Raw genomic sequence first — 24,941 nt, 5'->3', positions numbered from 1 at the left:
CAGCTCGCAGCAGTCTGACTGGTCCATGCTTGGTAATCTCAAACGCTGTAATTGTCCATACAGTGCATCTCAGCATAATTGTGTCACGACCGCTTTGTGCATGAGGTTGTTATGCTCTTTACTGCGAGGGTCACTTTTTAACTAGGCTTTCATTGTATTTGTTTGGCATCACATCATGGCCACAGACTGCCTTGCAACACCGGAGCTGGTTAAGCATTCACTAGGTATGATTTCATTCTGAAACTCACATGAACCCAGGTGCAGATATTAAGTAACTGCCACTGATTTTAATAGTAGGAATGATTCTTTTTATCCTGAAAAGAGGCCCCTCTTCCCTTGTTCTAGCCAGGAAAGCACACGTGTAACTAATAACATTAATGCTTGCTTTGTTAGGCATACATGTAAACCAGCTTATGGACCTGGCAAAAATGTTTCTTACAGCAGCGCCTCTCCTGCCACAGTCTGTCAAAATATGTGCTGGTAAAATACCATGGCAGATTTAGTTTCCTTAGATTCGCTGACTCAATGAGGGGTGTGTGTTTTCTTATCATTTTTTATATGACGAGCTTTTTAAATCAAGACTATTGCTTGTGGAAAACAGGTCATTCAAAGAAGCCATCTTAGGCCGTGGGAAATAGTCGTCTGGCCTTTTGAGAAAATTATACGTAGATTAATCAGGAATGAAAATAACAGTAGCTCCAGTCCGTTCACTAAACTGCGCCCTCTCAAATGCAGTGTCTTGGCTTTTCTGTAGGTTTTTGGAAATTGGCTGTAAGAATGAAGGTGTGGTTTCCCATCACTAGGACTTTTCTAAATAATTATTTGAAATAAAAACATGTTTTTGCAAATCTTTTCCCCTACACACACACACACACACACACACACACACACACACTCTCAGATGCCTTTCTGCAGCTTCCACAGATAAGACCCTGCTGTGTCATGTGCACACACACACACACACACACTGACACTTACACAGCTCATGCACAATTTCCTCAGTAAAAAAAAAGAACCGTGTGTGTGTGAATATGATGAGAAAGTGAGTGTGCAGCCGGGTGCGCCCTTCCTCCTCATCCCCGCGGTCCTCCCATGTGTGTTGGAATTTCCCGCATGGACCGAGAGGGATCTTGCTCCGTAAATTACGGCGCCCTGCGTGTCAGAGGAAGGACTTTTTATGGGCATGGAAGTAGGTGTGGCCAGCGAGCGGCTGGCGTAGGGGGGGGGGGAAATCACAAGACAAGCAGAGACACGGGAGCGACTCGATGAGCAGCAAAAGGGCCGATCAGCCAGTGTGAGTTTTTTTTGTGTGTGTGTGCAATCCTAGTGCAACAATGTGCAACAGACAGCGGCGGCGTGGCGACCGCGCTTCTGCAGATTAGCGCCGCGTTTCCGACCGGGGGAAGGACTCTGTTTACGCACCGACGTCGACCCCCTTTTCCCTTTCCTCTTGACTTTGTAGCAGGGAGGAGGAGGAGGGGGGGGGTTGAAGGGGAAAGAAAAAGTACCCGTGAGTGTGAGTGAGGTCAGCGGTGTAGCGTGAGTCAACCTTGAGGATGTGTGCAGTCACCGTTGTGGGTCTGTGTTGTGCGGGCCTGCTGTGCGCACGGAGCTGCGAGGGTGCGATCCTGCGGGCTGAGCCGCCGTTTGTAGCAGCTTTCATGACAAACACAGTAAGTATCGGGACACACGGGGCTGGAGCCGCCGTGTCGATGACTGTAGCTGTAGCTGTTGTTGTTGCGATCGACAGTTCGTGGTATTGTGGCCGCAGCTTGCTGACAAAGTTTTGTTTACCTCCCGGGGACGGGGTGTGCGCGCACGGCTGCTGATCAGTCCTCCGTACGAGTCTGATCATGGCTGATCAGGCTTCAGTGGCTCAATCAGAGCAGATTCACTGTCTGCATGGGGAGTGTACAGAAAGAAAGACGTGACGTATCAAGCTTGTTGATAAGTTGAATCGACCCATTGTGTGTGTGTGTGTGTTGGCTGTGCAGCCACACTGCATTGTTGGATCGGTTTGTTGCAGAGGGACATGGCATTAATGACTGGATAATCCTTTTTATGCAACAAAGGCTTTCTCGTAAATAGCGCTGTGCAGACTGACCACAGGCTGGTGTGAAAGGAGGGGGGGGGGGGTCCTGTCGTGGAAGGACTCAGCATGTTTTTCTTGTTGGGTTTCTTCTGTTTTGTCGTCTGTTGCGCGGCGCAGGCCTCAAATGTCCGCTGGTGTGCGAGTGTTGCCACACAGGCTCTTTTAAATTAGGAAACTGCGATGGATTAGGCTGCCTAATGTTGCTTGACATTTATTTTAAGCCAATTCAACGTGTTAGTTTGTTTATTGGGCCAAACCCACGGGCTTGTGTAAGGTTGCACTGGTGATGCGTCACGATGATCCCTCGCCTCATGCGCTTCTTTAATGCACACAGATTGCTCACACAGCGTGGTCGCCCTGTTATCAGCATGCTCTGTGTTTTCAGACCAGGGTCCCTCTGCAGAGAAAATGTGGTGTATTTACGTGCACCTTTTTCAGTGGATGTTTCACGGGATTTGACAGCATGGCCAAGGGCATGTGGAACATCACATGACATCGCCGATGCGCACACACAGTTCGTTCACCACACAGCGTTGTCATTCAGCTTCTTCAGCCAGTGGTGCCCCACAGCCAGTGCAGGATCTGAACAGCTGCGGCTGTCTATTTTAAGAAGAGTGCGTTTTGCTAGGCCACCAGAGTAAAGGATAATTGTTAGACACTTCCTAGGTTGCTAGAAAGGCCATTTGCCAAGTCCATGCTGGGGAGATTGTTCTACTTTATGCACTCATCTTACAAATAGTTTTTTTTGTAACATGAACCAAGCAGCAGGCAGCTGATGTGATTATGGCGACTCTCGCAGAAATGCAAAATTGTAGTTTTCAGTTTAGTTCACTGCTGCACAAGACTTCATTTTACACAGATGGAGCCAGGATTTCAGATTTGACCAGAAACAGTTGGGATCTGTGTACGTGCTCGAATTTGGCAAACAGCACTGTGTCAAAATCTGCTCCGGGCCATCAGATAATATTTTTGTTAATGGTAACAGGTTACCATAGCAATTGCCAAGATCCCCTACGAGCTATCTAAGCCTGCAAGGCCATTTTGACTTTTTCCCTGCTCTCTTTTCACCTCGCACAGATCAGTTCATCATGACTCATGCTTGCTCACTTTCAGTTGCCCTTCATTTTTGACTATGCAGCCACGGTTCAAAGGGCACGGGTTCCTTTTTTTCACCTCTGATGTGTCACACAGTTGTGAAAAAAAAAGAGTGCCTTCCGTTGCATTCACCCTGCCGTCTGTTCGAGTAGTTTGGCCAGAACGAGAGCTTCATTTCTTCACAGTTCAGTTGAGGGGTGAAGTGCAAGTTGCAAATAAGCCTCAGTCACAAACATTCTTCTCGGCGAGTATTTTTGCTTCAGCATTGATGTTGTAACTCATCATTAAGCACAGTGCAGCAATATCCTCTAATGGCATTTCTAGGAACTATTGATTTAGCCGTCTCTGCTAACCATCCTCCTGTGTAGTAGCATGTGCAGATCAGTCCGTATATGTGTTCTGCTCCAATGCGGGACCTTATCCCGGTGTCATGTGAGCTTAGTGAATAATGACACAGTTTAGACCTGTCCCTCCCTTTCTCTGTTCTCACCCCCGATACCTTTCAGTGGAGGTCTATTGTTGAAAAAGCAAACAGCAGGTTTTTGCATGGCTGAGGCGGGGTTGATAATGAGACCCCCCCTGTGGGGACCCCTTTAGTCTAATGGCTCAATGCTTGACCTCTCTGTCGTTTTCTCTATGCAGGGTGCTGCCCGTGAATGAGGAAAAACACACAGACTACTTCAGGTCTGCTCACCCAGGCTGGAGACCTCTAGGAAGGTCACAGAAGACTTCAGAAGGGATGAGAACATTACTGTGGTTCCCGCTCACATAGATTCCACAGCTTTATTTTTGTGTGCTCCCTTTGATTTGTTTGGATTGATATATATTCAGGCACACCTAGCGGAGCATTAATAGTTTGGTTGCAAATATTTACCTGGCTCGGCTCATTCATGCCCGTCATGAGCGTACCGCCTCAGCAGAAACCCAGCGCCAAAAGAACAGGCAAACGCATCACGTTTTTCAACGATCCAAGCATAACAATGAAGGAGAGTTCTCAGCAACCTGAAGGGCCCTACTATGTCCCAGGCGGCACTGCTTCTGACTCCGGACAGAACGAAGGAGCAGGTACTGTGCCCACAAATCCAGAGGGTCCTCAAATGTATCTCAACTCTGTCATATTCAGCCCAGATAAGGGTGACCAAAGCAGGGGTCATTATCAGCAGACTGTTCCTATGAAATGGGCCCATCAGGAGCCCACTCAGCAGCAGCCATCACTGTCCCAGCAGCAGAGAGCTGCTTCCTGGACCTCCATGACCAACTGGGGACAAAACTTTTCTAGTTACATTGGAGGAGTTAACATAACAGACTTAAGGACCCAGAATGCATTTGCAAAGTCCATGCATGAGACACCTGGCTTACAGCCACATCAACAGCCTGCTAATAGAGTTGCAGACAAACAACCTCTGGCAGCCAACCCTGCAGCTGAAGTGTACAGGGATGCAGTTAAGGCTCGGGGCCTGGAGTGGGAGCAACAGCAGCAGCAGTCCCAGGCCTTTCAGGAGACCCTAAAACCTGGAGCACTCAACACCCAGCAACACAGTACGTCCCATCCAGGAGGAAGCTCCGTATTGCAGCCCTTCCAGCTGGCCTTCGGTCAGCCCAAACAACATCTGCCGGCCTACTACCAGACCTTCCAAAGCAACAGGACAGCTCTACCTAACCCACCGAACTACGCGACACAGGCAAAGCCCCAACATCAGTTACAGCAGCTGCAGAAGCAAGAGCACATGCAACAACAGCACCACATAATCCAGCAGCAAATTCAGCAGCAGCACCAACAACAAATCATTCAGCATCAACAGCATGTACAGCTACAGCAGCAACAAATTCAGCTTGAGCAGCAGCAACAAAAGATAAAACAGCAGCAACAACAGCAGCAGCAGCAGCAACAGCTCCAAATTCAGCAGCAAATGCAACATCAGCAGTTACAACAACAAAACCCTCATGTGCTTGACTATTACCCAGGTGCACAAAATGCACACCCTCACCCACATCCACATCCACAGCCTGTGGTGGTACACTCCCAGGAGTCCTCTGCTCCAGCTCCCCCAAAGATCCAGGAGCCCATCATCCAGGATATCACTCCAGAACCCCAGCAGCCATCAGATCCGCTGCAGCCCCCTCTCCAGTCAGAGCCTCTGTGCCAGTCTCAGTCCCAGACACAACTCCACTCTCAAACGCAGCTTCGCAGATCACGCCGGCTCTCCAAGGAAGGTGGGGCGCCGTCCGACAACCCTTTTCTCTCTGCCTCTTCGAATCAGGCGGCGCCAGGGCCACAGGGCTCTCAGAACGGGGCCCGTGACATCCAGGCAGCACCGACGGGTGTCATCCAGAGCACACGCAGGAAACGCAGGGCATCCCAAGAGGTCAACCTGGAGACCCTTGCTCAGAAGGCCTCTGAAATGGAGTCTCTGCCATCACATATTGTCAAGGTAAATGCTAATTGTCATTTAGAAACTATAAGAATGTTCAACTGTTCTTCTCTTTACTTATTTCATTCCCTCTGTGTCCGTTTTTGTGTCTCTGCATTTTCCTTTCTCTTTTTTTCCCTCACTCATCTGTTTCTCGGCTGTTTCCTCTGAAACAAAACAACCACAGAAAATTGAAAAAAGGACAGAATGTTCTCAAATCTGATCATTGCATTGCAGTTTATATCCAAACTCGCTGCTAGGAGCTGCGAGTAATTTTCAGTATCTCAGCAAGAGCTGAAAATCTATTTTTCTGGTGTTGTCCCAGGGTATAATTGCAGTGCGACGCTCCCTGAACAGGAGCAGGAATAAACACTAATGCAACTGCCAGGAAGACTGTGCCAAAACTGGTGTCGTTTGTGATTAACGTGTTGCTGGAAGATAGACTGAGAGTAATCAACGCCCAACAAAGTGTTCATCACAGAACTTATATGCTCAGCTCTGGAAAATCTGTAGTTAGCCAGTTTGAATTTTTACTATTGACACAGGATAAACGTAAACTTTCTAAACAGCATCATGTGTGACTTGTAAGCTCTCACAAAACGTTGCTCACTTACTCAAACTCTACCATGTGACGTCATACACTTATCCATGTTTATCTGTTAATGTCCTTATTGTGCAACAAGTCCTGTTGCTGAGCAGCACTGAGTCAGAATGTCTATAGTTCAGTATGGCTGAACTTTGGAGTTGCCTCACGGGTAGTTGATCGTACAGGCTGTCTGGTTACATGCCTGCACACCTCCCCCATCCCATCAAAGGAGAGAAACTCCAGACTGGCCTCGCCTGCCCTCCCCCTCTGCATAGACAGAGGGGTGCAGGGTTGTCCTGCCTGCAGTGCTCAGCAGAATATCTCTCCAGTGCTCTGGTGTAGGGGCTGGAGTTTTCCACCAGCAATAATGAGCAGAAGCAGTGCAGCCACAGAGCTGCATGCCTCCCTGCCCATGAAGATGCAGTGTGCAGCAACAGTATACATCTGTCTTCAACCGGCCTATGATGTGGTGCTTTAATTGGCTTTGAAGTTGCTCCAGAGTCGATCACCACTCCAAAGCACCCAGGCTGCCCGTGCCCACTTCTTATGGTTTCTGAAAGAAAATATCTGAAGAATGCATTTGGGGAAGGCTCCTTTGACATGCACGCAAGGTCGGTCACTTAAGTGCTGCACCTCACAGTGTAATATCAAGCCACAAGACATGGCATTGTTTAGAACTCTGTCCTTTCTTATTTTGAAAAGCTCTCTCAGCAGTTTAGTTCCTGTGTTTGGATTCTGCAGGAGTTCATCTCAGGTCTATTTAATGTTGTTTAGAGACTTTTGCTTCACATATACTTTTAATTATCACGGTATTACAATATCTATGAATTGACCACTTGATTCATTGACGTAATCTGTCAGATCTACTTCAGTGTTTATCACTAAACACATTTACGTTTTGCAAGCAACGGTTTTGCATGCGCTCTTTAGAAATCCATCTATAAACCTCATCCTAACATGTTCTCCACCATCTTTCTCAGGAACCCCACCGGCCGTGGAGTCCCTCTGAATCAGAGGATCTGAATGCCAAGCGCCCTCGAGACGACAGTCTTCTTCCACTTGTCATCCCCGTGTCTGTTCCAGTGCGGAGGCAGGAGCCCTCCTCGCCTGAGCGCGATGAGGCAGCCGTGGCATGCAGCTGGCCACCCAGGCACTCAAACCCCCAGGACCTTGGTCGCACAGACCACAAGCCTTCGGTCATTGTCACACGCAGACGCTCACTTAGGAACTCTGTGTCTGAGAGCTCAGATCAGGTTGGCACACATTTCTTCCTCTCTACTTTTGTCTTTTTCACTGTATCAGCAGTGTTTACTACACTTTTTCAAACATTTACACACCTCAGATTTACTATTAGAGTGAAATTGCAAATAACTGTGGGGTAACTGATGTTCACTATCTTTATCAGTTTGCTTTCTAAATCTCTAAATGCCAGCTATTAAATCCTCCTGCCCTTCCCCCACTATGCTCCCTATCCCCCCTGCCCCCATTTCATCCACACTTTTCCCTGTTTTATTTGGGGGTTGAACTGACTGACCTGTCCCAGATCTGGCAGATTATCAGGGTTTAGCTTTGCCAAACTGTACATTATGTACCATACAGTCGCGGATTGGGATGCATTGTTCTTTGCCTCTAGAATTTCTCCCCATGAACATACAAGAAGCCAACTGTTTCAGCACGTGTATTTATTGTGGGTGGGAATTGTGCATCACACCGCACACACAAACTTAAAAAAGATTTCTCTTTCATGCCAGAATGAGGGGGAGAAAGATGATGATGGCAAGAAGTCCAAACGACGTCCTCGGCCTGAGCCTCTCTTCATCCCTCCACCTAAACCTGGTTTATTCATCGCCCCACCTGTCTACTCCAGCATCACACCCTACCAGAGCCACCTACGCTCACCTGTGCGCCTCCCAGAGAACCCTCTCACCATACCCCCCTACACGCCTCCACCAATACTCAGCCCCGTCCGTGAAGGCTCTGGCCTTTACTTCTCCACTTTCCTGTCCTCTGCTGCAGCCGCTGCAGCCAGCAGTCAGGGTTTGCCGCCTCCTGCTACACCTAAGTCAGCTACACGCAGCCTGTTGCGTTCCAGTAAGTTATTAAAATAGAAATAAGACAGGGAATTAAAAAACAATGTTCTGGATATGTGTAATAAGCAGGTTTCCACACAATTTAATTATAATTACTGGATATTAGTATAGACACCCACTTAACATAGTTTAATTAAGTATTCTTGTTTTAAAAGTAGAGAACAGTTGTTTAAGTAGCTCATGCTACTTTATATCAAGGTATAACTCCTGTCTTTACCATAGAAATGTTGGATAATGTTTGATATTGAGTGGATTTTGTCTTGCTGCCTCTTTAGACAGCTCTGACATTACGCCCCCGGTTCTGTCTGCTATGAGTGAAGCCACTCCAGTCAGCATCGAGCCGTAAGTATTACCCTCTCACAGACATTTCAAATTCATCTTTTTCCATTGAGGAAAGTGTGGGTTTGGGGGTTGTGTGTCATTTTCTTAGAAATCAAGGCTGATCCATAGCTTGCATAATACAGTAGCAGAAGTAGTTCTGCAATCGACGACTCAAATCATAACACTGGTTTGAATCACAGCGCGTCTTGAAAGGAGAGACGGGCTTCTTGAAATTCCACACCCATCTTTAAAGCGGTCCTCCCCTCCACCACCGTTACCACTGGAATCTTTTGCCCTGTCATCCACAGCGAGCATTAGTGTTCCCCTCTGATCTACCATGCAGTTCAAAGTATATCTAAGTAAAAGTGAATGCTGTACACATTAACCATCACATGAAAGTCTTTTGTAAACTAATGGTAGTAAATCAGTGGCAGCAGTAAATCAGTTTACGTTATGTTATAACCTGGCAGGAACTTGATTAGAGTGGGCACCTATCTGGAGTTTAACATCATACTCAATGTGGCTTCTATTGATATTAAAGGATTTCTGTCCTGGTTGATTTGAGGACATGTGGTTACCGTGGCAACAGTGCAGTTTAATACTACAGCAAACCCTGGTTGAGCAGAGCTACTTGGTCAGAAAAACAACAGGAGAGAAACTGGCATATCGACTTACTGTGCAACTACAGCGACTCATTGTTTTAATAAAGGAGTCAATAACTGCGAGTGTGATCTGATACAGTTTACCTCACCGGGGACGTGGATCTGTTGTCTGCAGCTCTTTGTTTACTGCTGCTGCTCCTTGTTCTGCCGCTACAAAACTTAAAATGATGTGCTTTCAAGAAAAGTGGGGGGGGGGGGCGGAATGACAGTCGCCTTGTTTTATGATGAGTGAGGAATAAAAAGCGTTTCCTGTAGCTGCTTTTAATGTGAAACAGCTGTAGTAAGGAAATACTCTCTTTGGCTAACGGTGAACTAAAACGGCGCGGAAGATGGGTGAAGAAAGTAAACAGTGACGCTGCGTTCACACGTTCAGAGAAAAATCTCCGGGCCAGTGACAGCTGCCGTCCGTTGTCATGGCAGGACTGACTCGGTGCGAAAGGGAAATGTTGAAGAAAGCTGGACTGGTGTAAATATGCTGTGATGGAGTTCAGTGACAGCTGGGTGAGAGTCCAAACGATGCCTGGTCTGGGATCGTTTCCGGTGCAGATGCAGTCAGATATCATTGTATTCACTTTTCTTTCAAGAAGCAATGCACAGCCAGCAAACGCTGCGACAAGCTGTGCAAAGGGAAATTGACTTAAAAGCACAGTGCATAATAAGGGCACATGCATCAGAAGACACTGTCCAGAAACAGCATGAGAATAACGTTCCCAATACAAAATGCCTTGAGAACTGCAGCGTTGCCAGAGCCCAGCAACGGCCAGTTATTTTGTCTCCTTGTCTGTGAACACACTGTGAAAGTGATTAAGACAAAATTACTCTGGATTAGCTGCTGCTTTGTTTCCTGCGAATCCCTCATCATTGAGTCGGCAGGAGTGTGGACTCAACCAAAGTGTAGCTACTAGACAGAGGTGTAATAGTTTAATGGGAATACATTAAAAATAACATCCACACATATTACATATACAGTAAGTAATGATGGAATAATGTATTAAACTGTGATTGATGTAATGAAAATATTAAGCATAATAACTATTCCCATTCTCAGATCTGACCAGCTGCAGTGTGTCAACAGCAAATGTAAACAACTTAAATGTAATAAGACCTTTAGTGACAGAAGTTACTCCATACATGTAAACACAGGCCTCGATAGCTTGGATTAAAATGATTAAAATCAGAGCAGCAGAGAAGGGGAGATTTAGAGACCCTGAGACGTGGTGTTTAACCCCTAAAAGGTCAGGTAACAGTTATTTCTGTTAACTGTTTCATTGTTTTATAGGCGCAGTGACAGTGACGTGCAGTTACTGGCGGTGTATTGGGCAAGCTGTTGTCTGACTGATGTCAGCTGCTCAGCAGTTAGTCAGGGGGGAGCCAGCGAGGCCTCTCATAAATCATGCTTTCAGTTGGATCTGGTGTAAACACACAAGAGCCAATCCAGTTCAACTTTCAGCAGCCCACCTCTGCTGGGGGAGGCTGGCAGAATATGCACACTCAGCTACAAGTGCAAGGGAGGAGGGAGGGGGCATGCTTGAACAGGATTGTGTGTTAATGTACCACAGAATCATTTTTACAGCTCTGGCACTGTGACATCTGTAGTCAACCCTTGGAAGATTTGCATGTATTGGTTTTATTATGACACCTTCTTCCTGCTCGACAACGATCTTTGTTCCACTCCAGAATGAGGATCCGTTTAATTTCAGTTCAGTAAATGTAAGAGTGATACGAAATTTGAAAGCACTTGCATGTCATTCATTATGCTAAGAGCACAAGAGAGCCGTGGAACAGGCTTGAATTCAGAACAGTACATGAATAAGTGCTTCAGCAATTTCACTGTGACTATTTAAAGATCATGATAAAAGAAACTATGAAAAGTATGATCTGAGAAACAAAACGGGAACTTTATGCTCAATCGAAAGCTGATATTTATGTATGATGTCTTGATTAAGGACACATAAATGCCTCATAGAACGAGAAGCAGTTAATGAATTTTCACTGGATTTATGTTGAAATATCTGATGTCCTGTTGCCAGACGAATAAATATCGGGTCGCGGTATCAGGCTGAAGTGCCAGAGCTAAGGCAGCGGTCAGCCGTTGAACTGGATCACCATCGTGCGGAGCTGGTCTGGGTCCCACTGAATGAGCTGGAGGAAAAACCTGACTTCCAGCAGAAAGGTAAGAATGGCGCATAATAAAGTTTTAAATCGCATAAAACTGAGACAGACTGACGTTCTGCGTGGGAATTTAGAATTTAGATTTCCTAGTTTTAATGACAAGTAGTAGCTCTCTGTTCATTTTGCCATTTCCTAGTCATCAAAATACAGAAGAAACATTTTGTTATCACAAAATTTATGATCGAGCTGTTGCAGTTTGGGGATGTTAGTTTTTACTTTTTCACAGTTTCAGCAAGCAAGCACTCTTAAATATGCAAAGTGTCACAGAGTCTGATCAAATATACTTGAATGGACACAGTATGCAAGTCTGTTTTGGGCTTGACCTGCTGCTGATTTGAATCAGTTTCTCTCTAATTTACATCTTCATGGCAACAGGCAGTCTTTTCTCATAAACTGTCACTTTCCCCGTCTCTTTCAGTGGAAGACCTGATGCACCTGGCCTGCTCCAGTGTTTTGTGTGGAGGAGGCACCAACCAAGAGTTAGCCCACCATTGTCTGTACGAATGCAAAGGAGACATAATGGTGAGTGTGACAGAACAATCATTATTGACTGCCTGAGCAGGGATTTCCATGATTAATAGAAACATGACTGGGAGCTGTGTCATGCACTAAGCAGACTGTGTTTTTTGCCAACCAGTTTTTCTCCTCAAGATTTACTTGACTCAGAAAATTAGCATTTCTACCAACTTCAGAATTCATTACTAGTCTTTGTAGCTGGGCCAAAGCGGAAACTACAATATACCCAGGTTATTGTTGGTCTACATAAACCTTAAGTATCATGTAGATGGGAAACAACTGGGGTCCATAATCAGGATTTACAGAAATCTAACTACTGCAGCTTGATTTTTATTGATTGGATATCATACTTTTTGCTAATTGAGTTATGTTTAAGTGCATAAAAAGACTCCAGATAGAAATTTTGTGATTGTACTCAATCATGCCGAGGTGTAGCCTCATATCTGACTAATACACTGAAAATATGCAGGCTGTTGTTCAGAAATTGAATAGGGAAAGAGCAGAAATCTGACCAGCTGCATATAAATGCAGCGTTTAAAGTAACCAGGTTGATGCAGTGCATGTACACGTGTCTCCCGGCTTCCTGCCTCGACCTATCTCTCAATAACTTCTTGGTTTCTTGTTTGCATATATATGTAGTGATTGAATGCCTTCATCTTCATCACATAATTTCTGAACGGAAGTGACTGATCTGTAAAAGTTCTGTTTGCCTTGTACTGAAACTGTGCTGTGGCCTGAGCTGACTGAGATCATGAAACCGATTAGTTATTTAGCCAGAGACAGACATGCCACTGTGTAGAGCACTGGAGCTGCAGATGCCAACATAGGAGATGTGGTGCACTGATTGTAGGGCTGAAACAATTTGTAGATTTATTGATTAGATTTTGATTTAGTTCCTAGTTGTGGTGATATTCTAAAGCAAAATTATAAAAATCTCAAGTGTTTTTCTTTATCGCTATGTGATAAGAAGTTGATTATATTTCTGTTGTGGGCTAATTCTGAGACAAAACCCACATTTTTTTCTGACATATGGTGTTGACCTTAAGATTTATCAGTGTACGTTGCAGCCATATTTAGTTAGTATCGTGTTGGAGCTGTTTGTTTTTTTTTTTGTGGTTATTGCATCAAGTTCCCATGCATGTGGTCAGATTTACATACATTACTTAGTTGTACTTGAAAAAAACTTTCCAGACAAAATATAGACGTTACAGTATAAATATGGCAGGAAAAGCAGTTTTTTTTTTTTTCCATAAACTTGCACTAACCCACAGTTGTGTCACTAAGAAATGACACTGTACACATGTGCTCTCCACATATGCTGCAGTAATGATGCATCCTGTATCTCGTGGCTATTTTATCCCTGTGAGAGCACTAATTACATCAGAGCTCATCCTCAGGGCTAGTTCAGTTTGTGATGCAGGTATCCAAGGATTTAAACTATTTAGGCGCACTGAAATAATATCTGATGATAACAAATCTTGCTGTGCATATTATTAAATTTGTGCTGGTCATTATGAGGCCCAATAGTGGATACTGTTAAATACTGTGAGGCTCTTTTCAGGTTACATTGCCCCATCATAACACCAACAATAGAGAGTAAAATCCTACAGATGAATGCTGGGATATAAGGACAAATTAAAGCTTGTTTTATTTTTATTTGACTAATATTATTATTAATACTTAAGACTGCAACTAATGATTATTTTTATATAAGATCATGAAACATAAAAAGTTTACTCTGACGTTAAGAGAAGCAAAACTCATTTGAGGAGCTGCAGCCGTCAGAGATTTCATATTGATTGTCATAAAATGAACTTTTATTTGATAATAAGAATTGCTTTTTGTTGCTGCTACATCTTCTTTTGATGTGCGTGGCATCGAATCTTTCAGAACATCTAGTTTGAACACTTAACGTCACTTTTTAAACCAACACATTGACTTTGGTAAAGAAAACCTAGAGTGTATAAAATTATGGATGTATTGTTAGACAGCAGTCAATAGATATTTGATTTAATCTCACAGAGGAAACACATGTTTATTTTGTCTCTAGAGTGACATAAACATCGATCTCTAATCTATACTTACTACAGATATACAATCTGGAGTTGATTTGATGCCTGTGGCAGAGCTGTCAGTGCTTTGTAGTATTACGCTGGTGGAGATTTTAGCCCCTAGCGACTAATACTAGTCCAACGTTGTCAAGGAAACTACGAGTGGGTGTAGGTGGGGGTGTAGGACTGTCAAAGTGCCCACTCTCTGCAGCCGACCAGCTCAAACTGCCGTCTTTGAGCATTCATGCACAGTCTGACAGTTTCCTCTCAAAGAGCACAAAGTACATTTTTATTCTCACAATACTGTGTATTCATGACGTGAGGCACTGAGGTATTTGATACTTGAAGAAAATGAGAACGATGCTTATCTCAGTCCATGGTTACCTGTAAGCAACTGATGCATTGTTTGTGTTTTTACAAGTTCAGAGTATAGTAGAAGTGCAGCCGGAGCAAGAATCAGCTTGTTTGGCAGTAATGAGCTGCTGTATGAGGCCTTTTAACAATCGCTGCGGTGCAGCATGTGTGTCATGTTTGTTCACTTTCAAGCAGTTTAAAAATCTGTTTTTCAGGCTGCGTTGTCCATGCTGATGCTGAGGAATCCGATTTTCCCCAAGTCCCATCAGCTGTCCAACTACCACTACTCAGGTTAGTCCATATTTTATTATAATGTTTGTTTGTTCCAGCTTCCAGATAGTGTTTTTAGACCATTTTATGTTTTAGACTGAACTGAATTCTAATAATATTCACAAAAGTAGTCAGCTGACTAATCAATAATGAACATAATCATTTAGACATTCAGATTTAGTGCACCAACATGGTTCTATCAAAACTATTAGCCACAGAAAGTTGACTCAGCTGATTTTCTGTGAGTGTCACAATTTCCGGGCATCCTTTTGTGCCCTATCGGACAAGCCCCACCCATGTGGTGCTCAAATAAGTTCAAAACAAATTCTGCTAATTAGTTAAAAATCCCAAATTCAACTGAGATCTAGTGGGAAAGTGGGCATCATTGTGGCGTAGTTGTGTAGATTTTTTTTTCTTTCCTCATTTCTGTTTTATTACCTATAAACAGTAATTAACTTTGTTAGTCCCTCCCCTGCCCGTAAGCAATGGCAGCTGTGATAGCGAGAGTGTGGTAGTGGCGGGGGTGGGTGGGGGTTTAGTAGGTGGCTGTGGAGGATTGTCAGGGTCAATGTGATGAGGGAAGGAGGGGAAAAGGGAGGGGGTTTACAGCATGTGGTTAATCCCAAGCAGAAGACAGGAGAGCCATTGTTTATCAAGTGATTTGAGTGAATGTGAGTGTGTTTGGTTTTAAGGGTGGGGGGTGGTGTCTTGTCAGAGTCTCCACACCCACTGTGAATAAAGTCTGAAAGCTTGTCGTGTGTTTTAAATGTTGTTTTTAACTCATCTTCCCTTTCTGTTCCCCTCCCTCAGGATCAGACGGCTGGACAGCAGCTGAGAGACGGCAGTTTAACAAAGGCATCGCTGCGTACAAGAAGGACTTCTTCATGGTGCAGAAACAGGTACTGCATGTGTTCAGATTCAAAAGAACAGCAAAAGGTGGTGAGATTATGGGCACACAGAGCTTCGGTGTACACATGATAATATCTTCCTTCCATTGGATGGGAGGAGAAAGAAAAACAGCGTCATCTGGAACAGCGTTTTCCTCCTTGTTTAGTTATTTGTAGTCTTACAGTCAATTATTGTGAAACTCTCTTGCCGGAGCCGCTTCAGTGATCAAGGGTGAAGCCAAGTGAAATTAGTTAAAGGCTTTTAAATTGTAATTTATGCTTTAGGCCTTTGTTGGCATTGTTAACAGTGTGTTTGCTATGTTTCCAGAAGCACTAATAGCAGTTTCTCAACAATTGCACAATCACTGTATTGACAGAAGGTAGCTCAACAACTACTTCCATTATCTCATCATTTGGTTTATTGTTATTTTTTTGAGGAAAAGTGTAAAATATTGACACATACAAGCACAAACAAAGCTGGGCAAAGATCACTGTGATATATATTATCCAATCAGATTCAACTGAATTACCTAAAGGGCAAGGTTTAATAGTCTGAGTTGACCAAAATACACAATATAGAAATAACTCTGTTACATGTTCTTTGAGCACAAGATGTTTTTGAATTTAGTCATTGTCATGTGTTTATTTTTTAATTGCTAATTCCATTTGCATGTGTCTGTGGTTTTATAGGTGATCACTAAGACAGTGGCGCAGTGTGTGGAATTTTACTACACCTACAAGAAACACGTTAAGATCGGCCGCAATGGGGTGCTGAGCTACGGTGAGGCAGAGCCTTTGGAAAGCAAGACCACAGAGGAAGAGCTAGACCACAAGGTCAGTTAAATGTCTTATTTAATCCATGTACTACAGGAAAGTTCATCTGGTTGGAAATCAACCAAACCCACGTGACTGTCAGACCACAGGGAGATATGATTAGACGTGAAACAGCAGCGTCTTGTTAAGATGTGAAACTGCAGAGTGTTGGTAGACATAAAAAAGTGTGTGTGAAAGTTTGCAGCTCATGGTACATGCAGTGATGCTTTTATTATCATGGGCAGCGTAACTAATGGTTAACATTAACTGAACATATGTCATTCATTCATTATGTTGTATGTGCAGTTTGCTTGTTGTTATGGTAACTGTGTAAATGTGCATGCATATGCTGCATAACAACAAGTTTAACACTTCTTTATGATTGTAATCAAGCTCTCCCTGTCCTCATCAGTCGATGCATGTTCAAGAAAGGTGCGAAATCATATCTGCACCGTGAAACACTCGACCACTGAGCCTTCTAAATACACATGTAGCTGTAAGCGTCTCTTCCAGAGCCTTGTGTTGTATAAACTCTGCTTCCTTGTGCCATCAGGGCTCTCAAAGACTGGAGCCACAGCGGGAGGAGGACAGCAGGAAGTGGGAAGGATCAGCTGACAGGAAACAGGATGTCGGCCCTACCAGGGCGACACACACGCTGCAGTCTGACAATGTGAGTATGGAAATTGATTATCTGCTTTGCATGTGAAATGTACCAAGCATGTGAATGGAAAAAGTAAAAATAGATGAGAAAACGCTGCGTGTCGTCTCGCATAATGAAAAGGTTCCTATATGTGTTCCTTTGAAGGTGACTTGAAAAAAAGATTCAAAATATAATTTAATTCTGTAAGAACATCTTTGTCAAGTGTTTTACATCGCTGACCAACACTCAGCATTTAAAGAGAGTTGCAGTATGTCTATATACACATTTTATTTTATCAGGTTTGCTTTGAGGTCTAATTTCACTGCTGGTATTTACAGCTACAGAAGTGTCTTCTAAAGTTTCTCAGTAAATATAACAGCATCTGTTTTTTCTGTAATAACTATATGAACAATAAAATGTCTTTGGCTGATGGGCCTCAACCTTGGAGCTCCTTTCTCTTGTAAAGGGACACCAATGACTTCAATCAAAGTCCCTTTGGATATAATTTTAACTACATGCATGTAGGTGAATCTTCTATGAATGTCTGCAGCCTGTTTAATAATATGAAATAGCGAACAAGCATTAAATGACAGGCGCTGGTCGTTGGGTCGTTCCTGTTTTCTACATTGAAGTAACTTAAATGAATGGCCTCGTTCACAGTGTTTCCTCGTTTAGTAAAGTGATTTTGTTTTATATGCGCATGAGAGATGACATAATGATTTTATTACAGTGCTCTTTGAATGTGAGCAACATCTGCATTTCTGTTTCTGCATGTCGAACCTTGTGCTGCTGCAGCATTTACGTTCTTCTAACTGCTTTCGTTTTAGACTTTACCATGTTGACAGTGTGAGATTAATCTTAATCCACTTTGATCTAATGTGACTGTCAATGTGACACTTATGTAAACTTGTTCTTATTCAAACACAAGGCAAACCTGTTAAACAGCCATTAGATTGATGCAAAGACGTCGAGTTATTTAATCTGGTGCATTTTCACTCCGTATGTTTCTACTTATTAACTCGTCAGCATGTTAACTCTTAGCTCAACAGATAAGAGTTACATTATAAGTACTATACAGTATGTTGTTTTGTTTTTATGCAGATGTGAAAGTTCTCTAAGCCCTAAAAGTCTTTGTAGGAGAACTTACAAATGTTGTACGCAGGACATCACTATGCAGGAGTTGATAGTTGCGTAAACAGCATTGTTTTACCTAAAAGCCAGTGATTGGAGAGTCGGGCTGAGAGAACAACCTAACAGCAAAGACACACAAAATAAAAATAAATGTGAAACACACCTCCAAATGTTCCCAGTTAGAAACCTCAGCTTGGCCTCATCTGTTGTGACACTTTTGTCCTTTTGAACTCTGCCCTGCTATGGGAGGAGCGTTGTGTTTGCTGCCCCCTGCTGAATGCTGAGGAGATAACTTGAGCGATGTCCACCTGTCTGGATTTTGCAAACCTGGCAATCAGACTCTATAGAAAACCTTTATCCTCGTTAACTGGATTACATTTAGCACATAGATGTTCTTGGAACTAGAGCCTGCTCATGTGTTTCTTTACTGGCAAATGTATGCATGTCCTTGTAACACTGTCCTACATTTTTATTTGGTGACTACATTTTACTCTTTTTGACTGTGTGGAGCTTTCATGTTAACTACAGCTCTCTCTCGTTTTTTGTTTGTGCAGCCTGGGACTGTCCTGATCATGAAAGGCCAGGAGGATGTGGGAAAGGACCAGCCGCTCTCCCGGGTCATCCAGCCACCCCATCCTCCCCCTCCCAGCTCCAAACCGCGCTATGACGGCAACACGCGCCGAACGAGCCCTTCTACTGGCAACAAAGGCTCAGCCAGTCAGGAGGGAGAGTTCCCCTGCAAGAAATGCGGCAGGTCAGTCATCAGAGACGTCACATCTGTTGTGATGGAGACGTTGGCATGCTTCTGTTGAGCCACGCTAAGCTGACAGCATCACTTACTCCAAGTACATAAGTGGCCTTGAACTGAACCAGCTAAATGTAAAATACTAAATTCCTGCAGGAAATATTGCTACTGCCGATGCCCACTTGGAATATCTATTGGTAAATAGAGGCAAGTGTCTCGTGGCGTCTGTTTGAAAGAATCACATCGTCTGTCAAGCTTTGATTAAATAACAGCTCGTCCTCTGGCAACACCAGGCCTGTTATTGCCAACTGTGTCCTAGCAACTGAAACACAGAGTAGATACGGCACATCGCGCCTCTCTTCAATGCAACTCTACCCTGTGGCTTCCTCACTCTTTAAATACTTACCCAGCTCAAAGTGTGCTCGTTATAGATTACCCACCAACTTACAGGCCGATAAATAACGTTAGATGAGTACACCCCAACTTATCCGTCACCTGCACTCGCTGAAAGTATTAGATGTTGCATCAGTTTAGAAAAAGTTCACCGTCAGCCCACGTGGGTGCATATTTTACGCCATAGACCCCCTGCTGTGTCACATGCTGGGATATTTATTGTCAGACTAAACTGATGAGTGACTTTTGATCATTTTTTGAGTCACTGTCGAAATAATTTCATGGTTCAAGCCTCTTAAACGCAACTATTTTCAGCCGTGCTCTAATCTGTATATTTGTAAATTAAGGATCTGTAGGTTTGAGACAGGAGCTTGAGACATTTTTCATATCTTTATGACATTTATAGACAAAACTATGAAATTAGATTCTGGCAACCCCACAACTGATAAGATTTCAATTACAAGTATTTCTTAATCTTTGCGACATGTTGTTTCAAACTGAGCTCCACTCCCTTCTAATCAGTGAGAAACTACAGGCACGAAAACAAAGACTGAAGTATCTTTAGCAGGTTGTTTTAGGGGAGTTGTCATAGGTTGTCAGACTCTGCAGTTTTTGTGCCTGCATCCTCTGCATTGCCACCAGTGCTGTGTCTGTCTGATTGGATTCTAATACATGAATGAGGGAGCTGCATTTTCTCCGATTCAGTCAGTGCCAATGGCTAATTTGGTGCTGATTAGACCCGTGCACAGGTTAAAGTTGTGCACACACTCAGTCAGTGATGAGGGGTTTTCCTATGCTTTTTTATTTTCTTAGTAAAAACTGTGGCAGTAGTAGATCTCTCTGACCTCCTCTGTTCTCTTTCCTGTAGGATTTTCTACAAGGTGAAGAGCCGCAGCGCTCACATGAAGAGCCACGCCGAGCAGGAGAAGAAAGCTGCAGCACTGCGCCAGAAAGAGGCCGAGGAACGAGCGGCGGCAAAGGCAGCGGCCGAGGCCGCAGCCATCCTGGCTGCTCGGCAGCAGAATGGGACGCGACAGTCGGGTGGGGACAGCACCAACGATGACTCGTCAGATGGAGAGGACGAGGATGATGAGGACTGGCCGTAGGAGGAAGGCCGCACACACTGACTGTTAGTGTCTTGTTCTCTGGGATCGGAGGAGGAAATGTTAAAAAGAATAAAGAAGAACCTTCCTGTGAACTTCCTGTACAATTTGTGGAACAAGACTTCCGTTGCTTGGCACATCAGGGACAGATTTACTCCTGTGTGTGTGTGTGTGTGTGTGTGTGTGTGTGTGTGGGTGTGTGTGTGGGCTGAGTGAGAGTGTGTAACAATCTGTGCGTATGTGCTTTCCAGAAGTCACCAACACCCCTTTACTCCGCTTGAAAAGCTTTTCATGAGTTACCTCTCTTGGTCACAGGGCTCGGTCAAATCAAAGCCATGCCGCTCCTCTCTCTGCACTGTCCTGCTCTCCGTGCCAGGCCGCGGCCTTCCTCAGCACTTTGAGTCTCCGCCTGCTTCGTTCGACAGCGGCGAAGCCTCTACGACCCCTTGTTCTCTCTCTCTCTCGTTGAGCCGCAGCATGCGCATGCTTAAGCCGCATCCCGACCGTCCAGCATCGGATGATGTTTTGGTGATGTAAACACCGACGTGGACAGCTGTGGGGGGTGTTGAACCGTTTCGTTTTCCTGCTTCTGGATGGACGAACAGCACGTGTGAACTGATGCTTCTGCTGGTGTCCTGCACCCGAGGCTGCCACAAGCTTCCTCAGACGCATGATGTGCAACAAATGGGTTCCTTCTCTCCGTGAGCGTTGTTCATTTGGGCTTTAGTTCTGTGAAAACCCGCCCCCCCCCCCAGCCCTTGTCACTTTTTATAGTTCCCAGTTTGTTCCTCACTGTTGATGCCTTGGATGTTTTGATGCTTTTTATTCTGAAATGACAATCAATTTTACACTGTTGTTGTTTTTTTAATATAAATATATATACAGGTCAGCGTTGACTTTTCTGCCTGTGTAGCTATATATGGTTGTTGTTGTTGTTATTGTTGTTGTTGTTGTTGTTTTTGTGAATATTCTTGTTGATTATTAATATTATTATTATATCCTGGTTTTGACTGCAATTTCATGGAGCGCTTTCTTTCCTGTACTTGTCCATAGCTGTTTTATTTTTTTTTATTTTATTTTATTTTAGGTTTTTAATTTAAACAAAAACAAAAATAATGCTACTTGCTGCCTGTTTATAACTGTGAGATTTGTTTGGAAGCTAGAAATGAAGAAAAAGGCAGAAATGTATGTGCAATAGAACTAGTTGACCCCCACCCCCCCCTTTTTTTATTTAAATAGAGCATCCAAGCCCTCCTCGCCTCGCTCCTCTTTGTGTCTAAAAACTGGCTGCTCTGGATGCCTCGCTGTCAACCCTGTAACCAACAGGAGGGGCTGACTCGTACTGTTAAAGCCACAGGTCTCTATAGATACACATAACAAAGTGGGGACAGACAACACAGCACAAATGACTTCAGGGCACATTGCTATTGATACGATACACATTGAAACTGATACCAGTGTTTATGACGTACCAACCACCCTGAGTTAACTTTTGTCATGATGTTAATAGTTAGGACGTTTCCACACGTGAGGTTTTAAGCTGACAGTTCTCCTATTTTCCTCAGTGTCTTTGTGTTTTGGACCTAGATCTCAACGTCTACTCTATCATTTCAGTCAGAGTTTAATTAGTTTACACATCCTACAGACTGTCATCAACTAATACTCAGTGAGGAAGAAGCGTTCTTTATTGAAAACCATACTTAATTCAAATTTCATGTGTTTTTATAGGGAATCTGAGGTTCAGAGGACATATCTTTACTCCTGTTCTGGAGATCTCCCAGGTTTACATTTGCTTTGGTTTTTAGAGCCACATATAAGCTTCTATTAAATACTTAAAATATAGCTAGGAGCATCCTTTAGTTCACACCCATCCTCTTTTAAGATTTTATTAATTTAACATGCAAATTCTGTGTTAAGTTTGGTCAATAAGAAGAAACTATTTATGCTCTCCAGCCAGTTTTTATATTTAATATCATTCAGAGTTTACTTTTTACACTTTATGCAAACTAACAAGAGAAATAAAATCATTCTTCACCATGCAGACAACACTTAATCCAGATTTTGCATTATGAATACTGACCTACAATGTCCATTTTTCTATTTATTCTTGAGTAAACTATACTCAGCTGAACATTTGCAGGCTTTCACAGAACATTGTCAATACTGTTATCAAACTCAGAAAGTGATGCCTCTAAACTGAAAGATGTTACACCCGAAAGGTTAAAGGCATAACATGGAAAAGTGTCTGAAACTGCGTTGAGATCTTTGTAATAATAACACACTATGCTGAAGTCTCGAGTACATACGCACAGGGAAATCTTTTAATCATTTATTGAAAAGATGAAATTCAAACGTGACTGTGAAAGAAATAACCAGAGGGCTGGTTAGGAAAGATTTCATAATATTTGACATGGGCAGTTATTAGAGGCCGTTATTGAGTCAGTATTTCCATCAGTCTAACGCCACCATGTGTATCTATGGTTTCCTGTTTTCTGTTTACCTTGTTGCTGATAGGAGGCCCTGACTTGGACTATGGAAACGGCATGTTTTGATCTACCTATCTCTATATATCTCTATGTTTAGCCCTTCGGCTCAGAGCCAGCATCTGTTGCTGTAGCAACAAATGGGTTAAAGGGTTATTTTTCCTTTTAAAGGAAAAACTGCCGAGGGTAGAAATGGCTCTAATTACCAGTTACTTCACAAGTTAAACCCGGGTCTATGCACAGACTGTTTGTGAGTGTGTGTTGCTGAGTGAATGAACTGTTAAATATGTGTGCGCTTTGAGGTCAAATGTTTAACTATACACCCGTCTATGGGGGGGGAGTTTTGCAGACTGTTCACATGTTTGGGATGTTAATTTATATTTCCTTTTTATTTGGGCTTGTCTTGAGGTTCTCACAGTGTGGGGGGGGGGAGATGTCATGAAAAAGGTTTTAAAGCTGTTTAAAAGTTGATTTCTGGATGAAATTGAGGCCACGACACACCACAAACACACAGCTGTAAACGTTCCTCCTTTCATTCGGTTGGTTAAGGGAACTTTAAGGGACAAAAGGTTTATTTAGCTAAAGATTAGAAAATATATATGAATGAAATTCTATGTTTGCATACTTTCTATGCTATTTTCATATGGGGTTCACACTAATGATGAAAAACGGAAAGGAATCTCAAGTGCTTTTTACTACAGTGTAACTTATTTGTTTCGAATTGATTTTTACCACCTTTTTAGTAATGATTTATGAAGCACTGTATATTAAAGTTTTAAAATATTTAGCAGGTTTTTGACTGTCATTCATTCCTGTGTGACCTAAACTCCACACCAGCATTTTGAAAGTAGAGCGCCTTGAAGTTGCACCAGGGGGCAGCATTGTTGCAGCAGTTTGTGCACCTGTGCACCGACAAAGAGCAGATGAGGACTGTGTTACTCCAGCTCAGAGCCAGACTGTGCTGTGTTGCATAAGTGTCCAAAAAATGTTATTCATCTTCAGTACTTTTGTGCTTATTGAGTGGTTTCAGAGATTTGAGTGATACTGTACTGAATAGACTCCATTCTTACAATTGATGCCATTAGTTTCAACATACACACTAGAGACTCTCAGTAGAGGTGTTTGATGAAGGTTGATGATAAGAGCTAAATTGAAAGAATCTTCTAAAATGAAGCTACATCTTTTTCCTTTTTCAAAGCAGAAAGCAATAACGGCACATCTGGGTTGATTGAACGGATTTGATTATTCAGTTTATTGCTTCTGTTCTCTTTATATTCATACTTGAAGTGAAGGGAAGGAAAACGTGACTCCATAGTAGTCGTGTTTGTGTGAGAGTGTAGGATGGTTAAGAGAGAACTGTAGTATATAGACACTGAGGAGTAAATGATGAGGGGAACAGACAACTCCCACCAGCACCAGGGCGAGCAGCAGGGCAATCTGGGAAAGGCAAACAAGAACAGCATGCAGCTCAGATGTGTCCTCGGATACTCTTTTTGCCTGTTCCAACCCGTGGGAGGAGGAGGAGGAGGAGGAAGACAAATAGGAGGAATGAGAGTCGAGCAAGGGAAGAAAATGGATCCCGGGTGCAGAAACACAGCTTTATCTGACTATCGTACAGCTGGAGAACATTAGAAATCAGAGTGAGGCCACAGAAGATTTCAAAAACTGCATCACGTAAATTGCACGAAAGCCATTTCTTGCCCATCTTTCAGTGTTTTGACATTAATAACACGCATTTGAGAAATTCATCCAACTTTGTGATAACTCAGATTTGTGCTGGTATTGCACAGCATCCATCACACAGTCACAGAGAGATCACAGGTTATTCATCACATCCCTTGTACCGCCTCCAAATGCCCTCGAGGCTCCGACGTTGAGAGAAACCCCAGTGAAAGTGGCCAGGTGCTCTCCCCATCTACATGTGAGCAAGTGTTGAAATGACGGTGGGGACTTTTCTTTTTTTCATGCTCGTTCTCAACACTCATCTCTATCATTATGCTCCAACTCAATATGATACTGTACGTCCCTGAGGGGGGGTGTGTGACATGAGAACTCTTAGCATGAAGTCCAGACGCTGCCAAATCCTGAATAGACCTGCAATAAATAAGTGTAACTGTGTGTTTTCT

General features: G+C 43.4%; 1 protein-coding gene across 1 annotated transcript; it reads left to right on the top strand.

The window, feature by feature from the left end:
- The first annotated feature begins 1,304 nt into the window (after window positions 1–1,304).
- On the top strand, window positions 1,305–22,977 carry mideasb (mitotic deacetylase associated SANT domain protein b). Its single transcript, XM_026340105.1, has 13 exons — window positions 1,305–1,673; window positions 3,830–5,619; window positions 7,165–7,437; window positions 7,936–8,275; window positions 8,550–8,616; window positions 11,288–11,430; window positions 11,848–11,951; window positions 14,566–14,641; window positions 15,431–15,519; window positions 16,198–16,341; window positions 16,874–16,990; window positions 18,646–18,845; window positions 20,098–22,977. The coding sequence occupies exons 2-13, from the start codon at window positions 4,078–4,080 to the stop codon at window positions 20,333–20,335; spliced, it is 3,333 nt and encodes a 1,110-aa protein (XP_026195890.1). The 5' UTR covers window positions 1,305–1,673; window positions 3,830–4,077; the 3' UTR covers window positions 20,336–22,977.
- Window positions 22,978–24,941: the final 1,964 nt, after the last annotated feature.

This window comes from Anabas testudineus, chromosome 22, assembly GCF_900324465.2.
Source record: "Anabas testudineus chromosome 22, fAnaTes1.2, whole genome shotgun sequence".
Taxonomy (NCBI): domain Eukaryota; kingdom Metazoa; phylum Chordata; class Actinopteri; order Anabantiformes; family Anabantidae; genus Anabas; species Anabas testudineus.
This window is presented reverse-complemented; position numbering and strand designations above follow the sequence as displayed.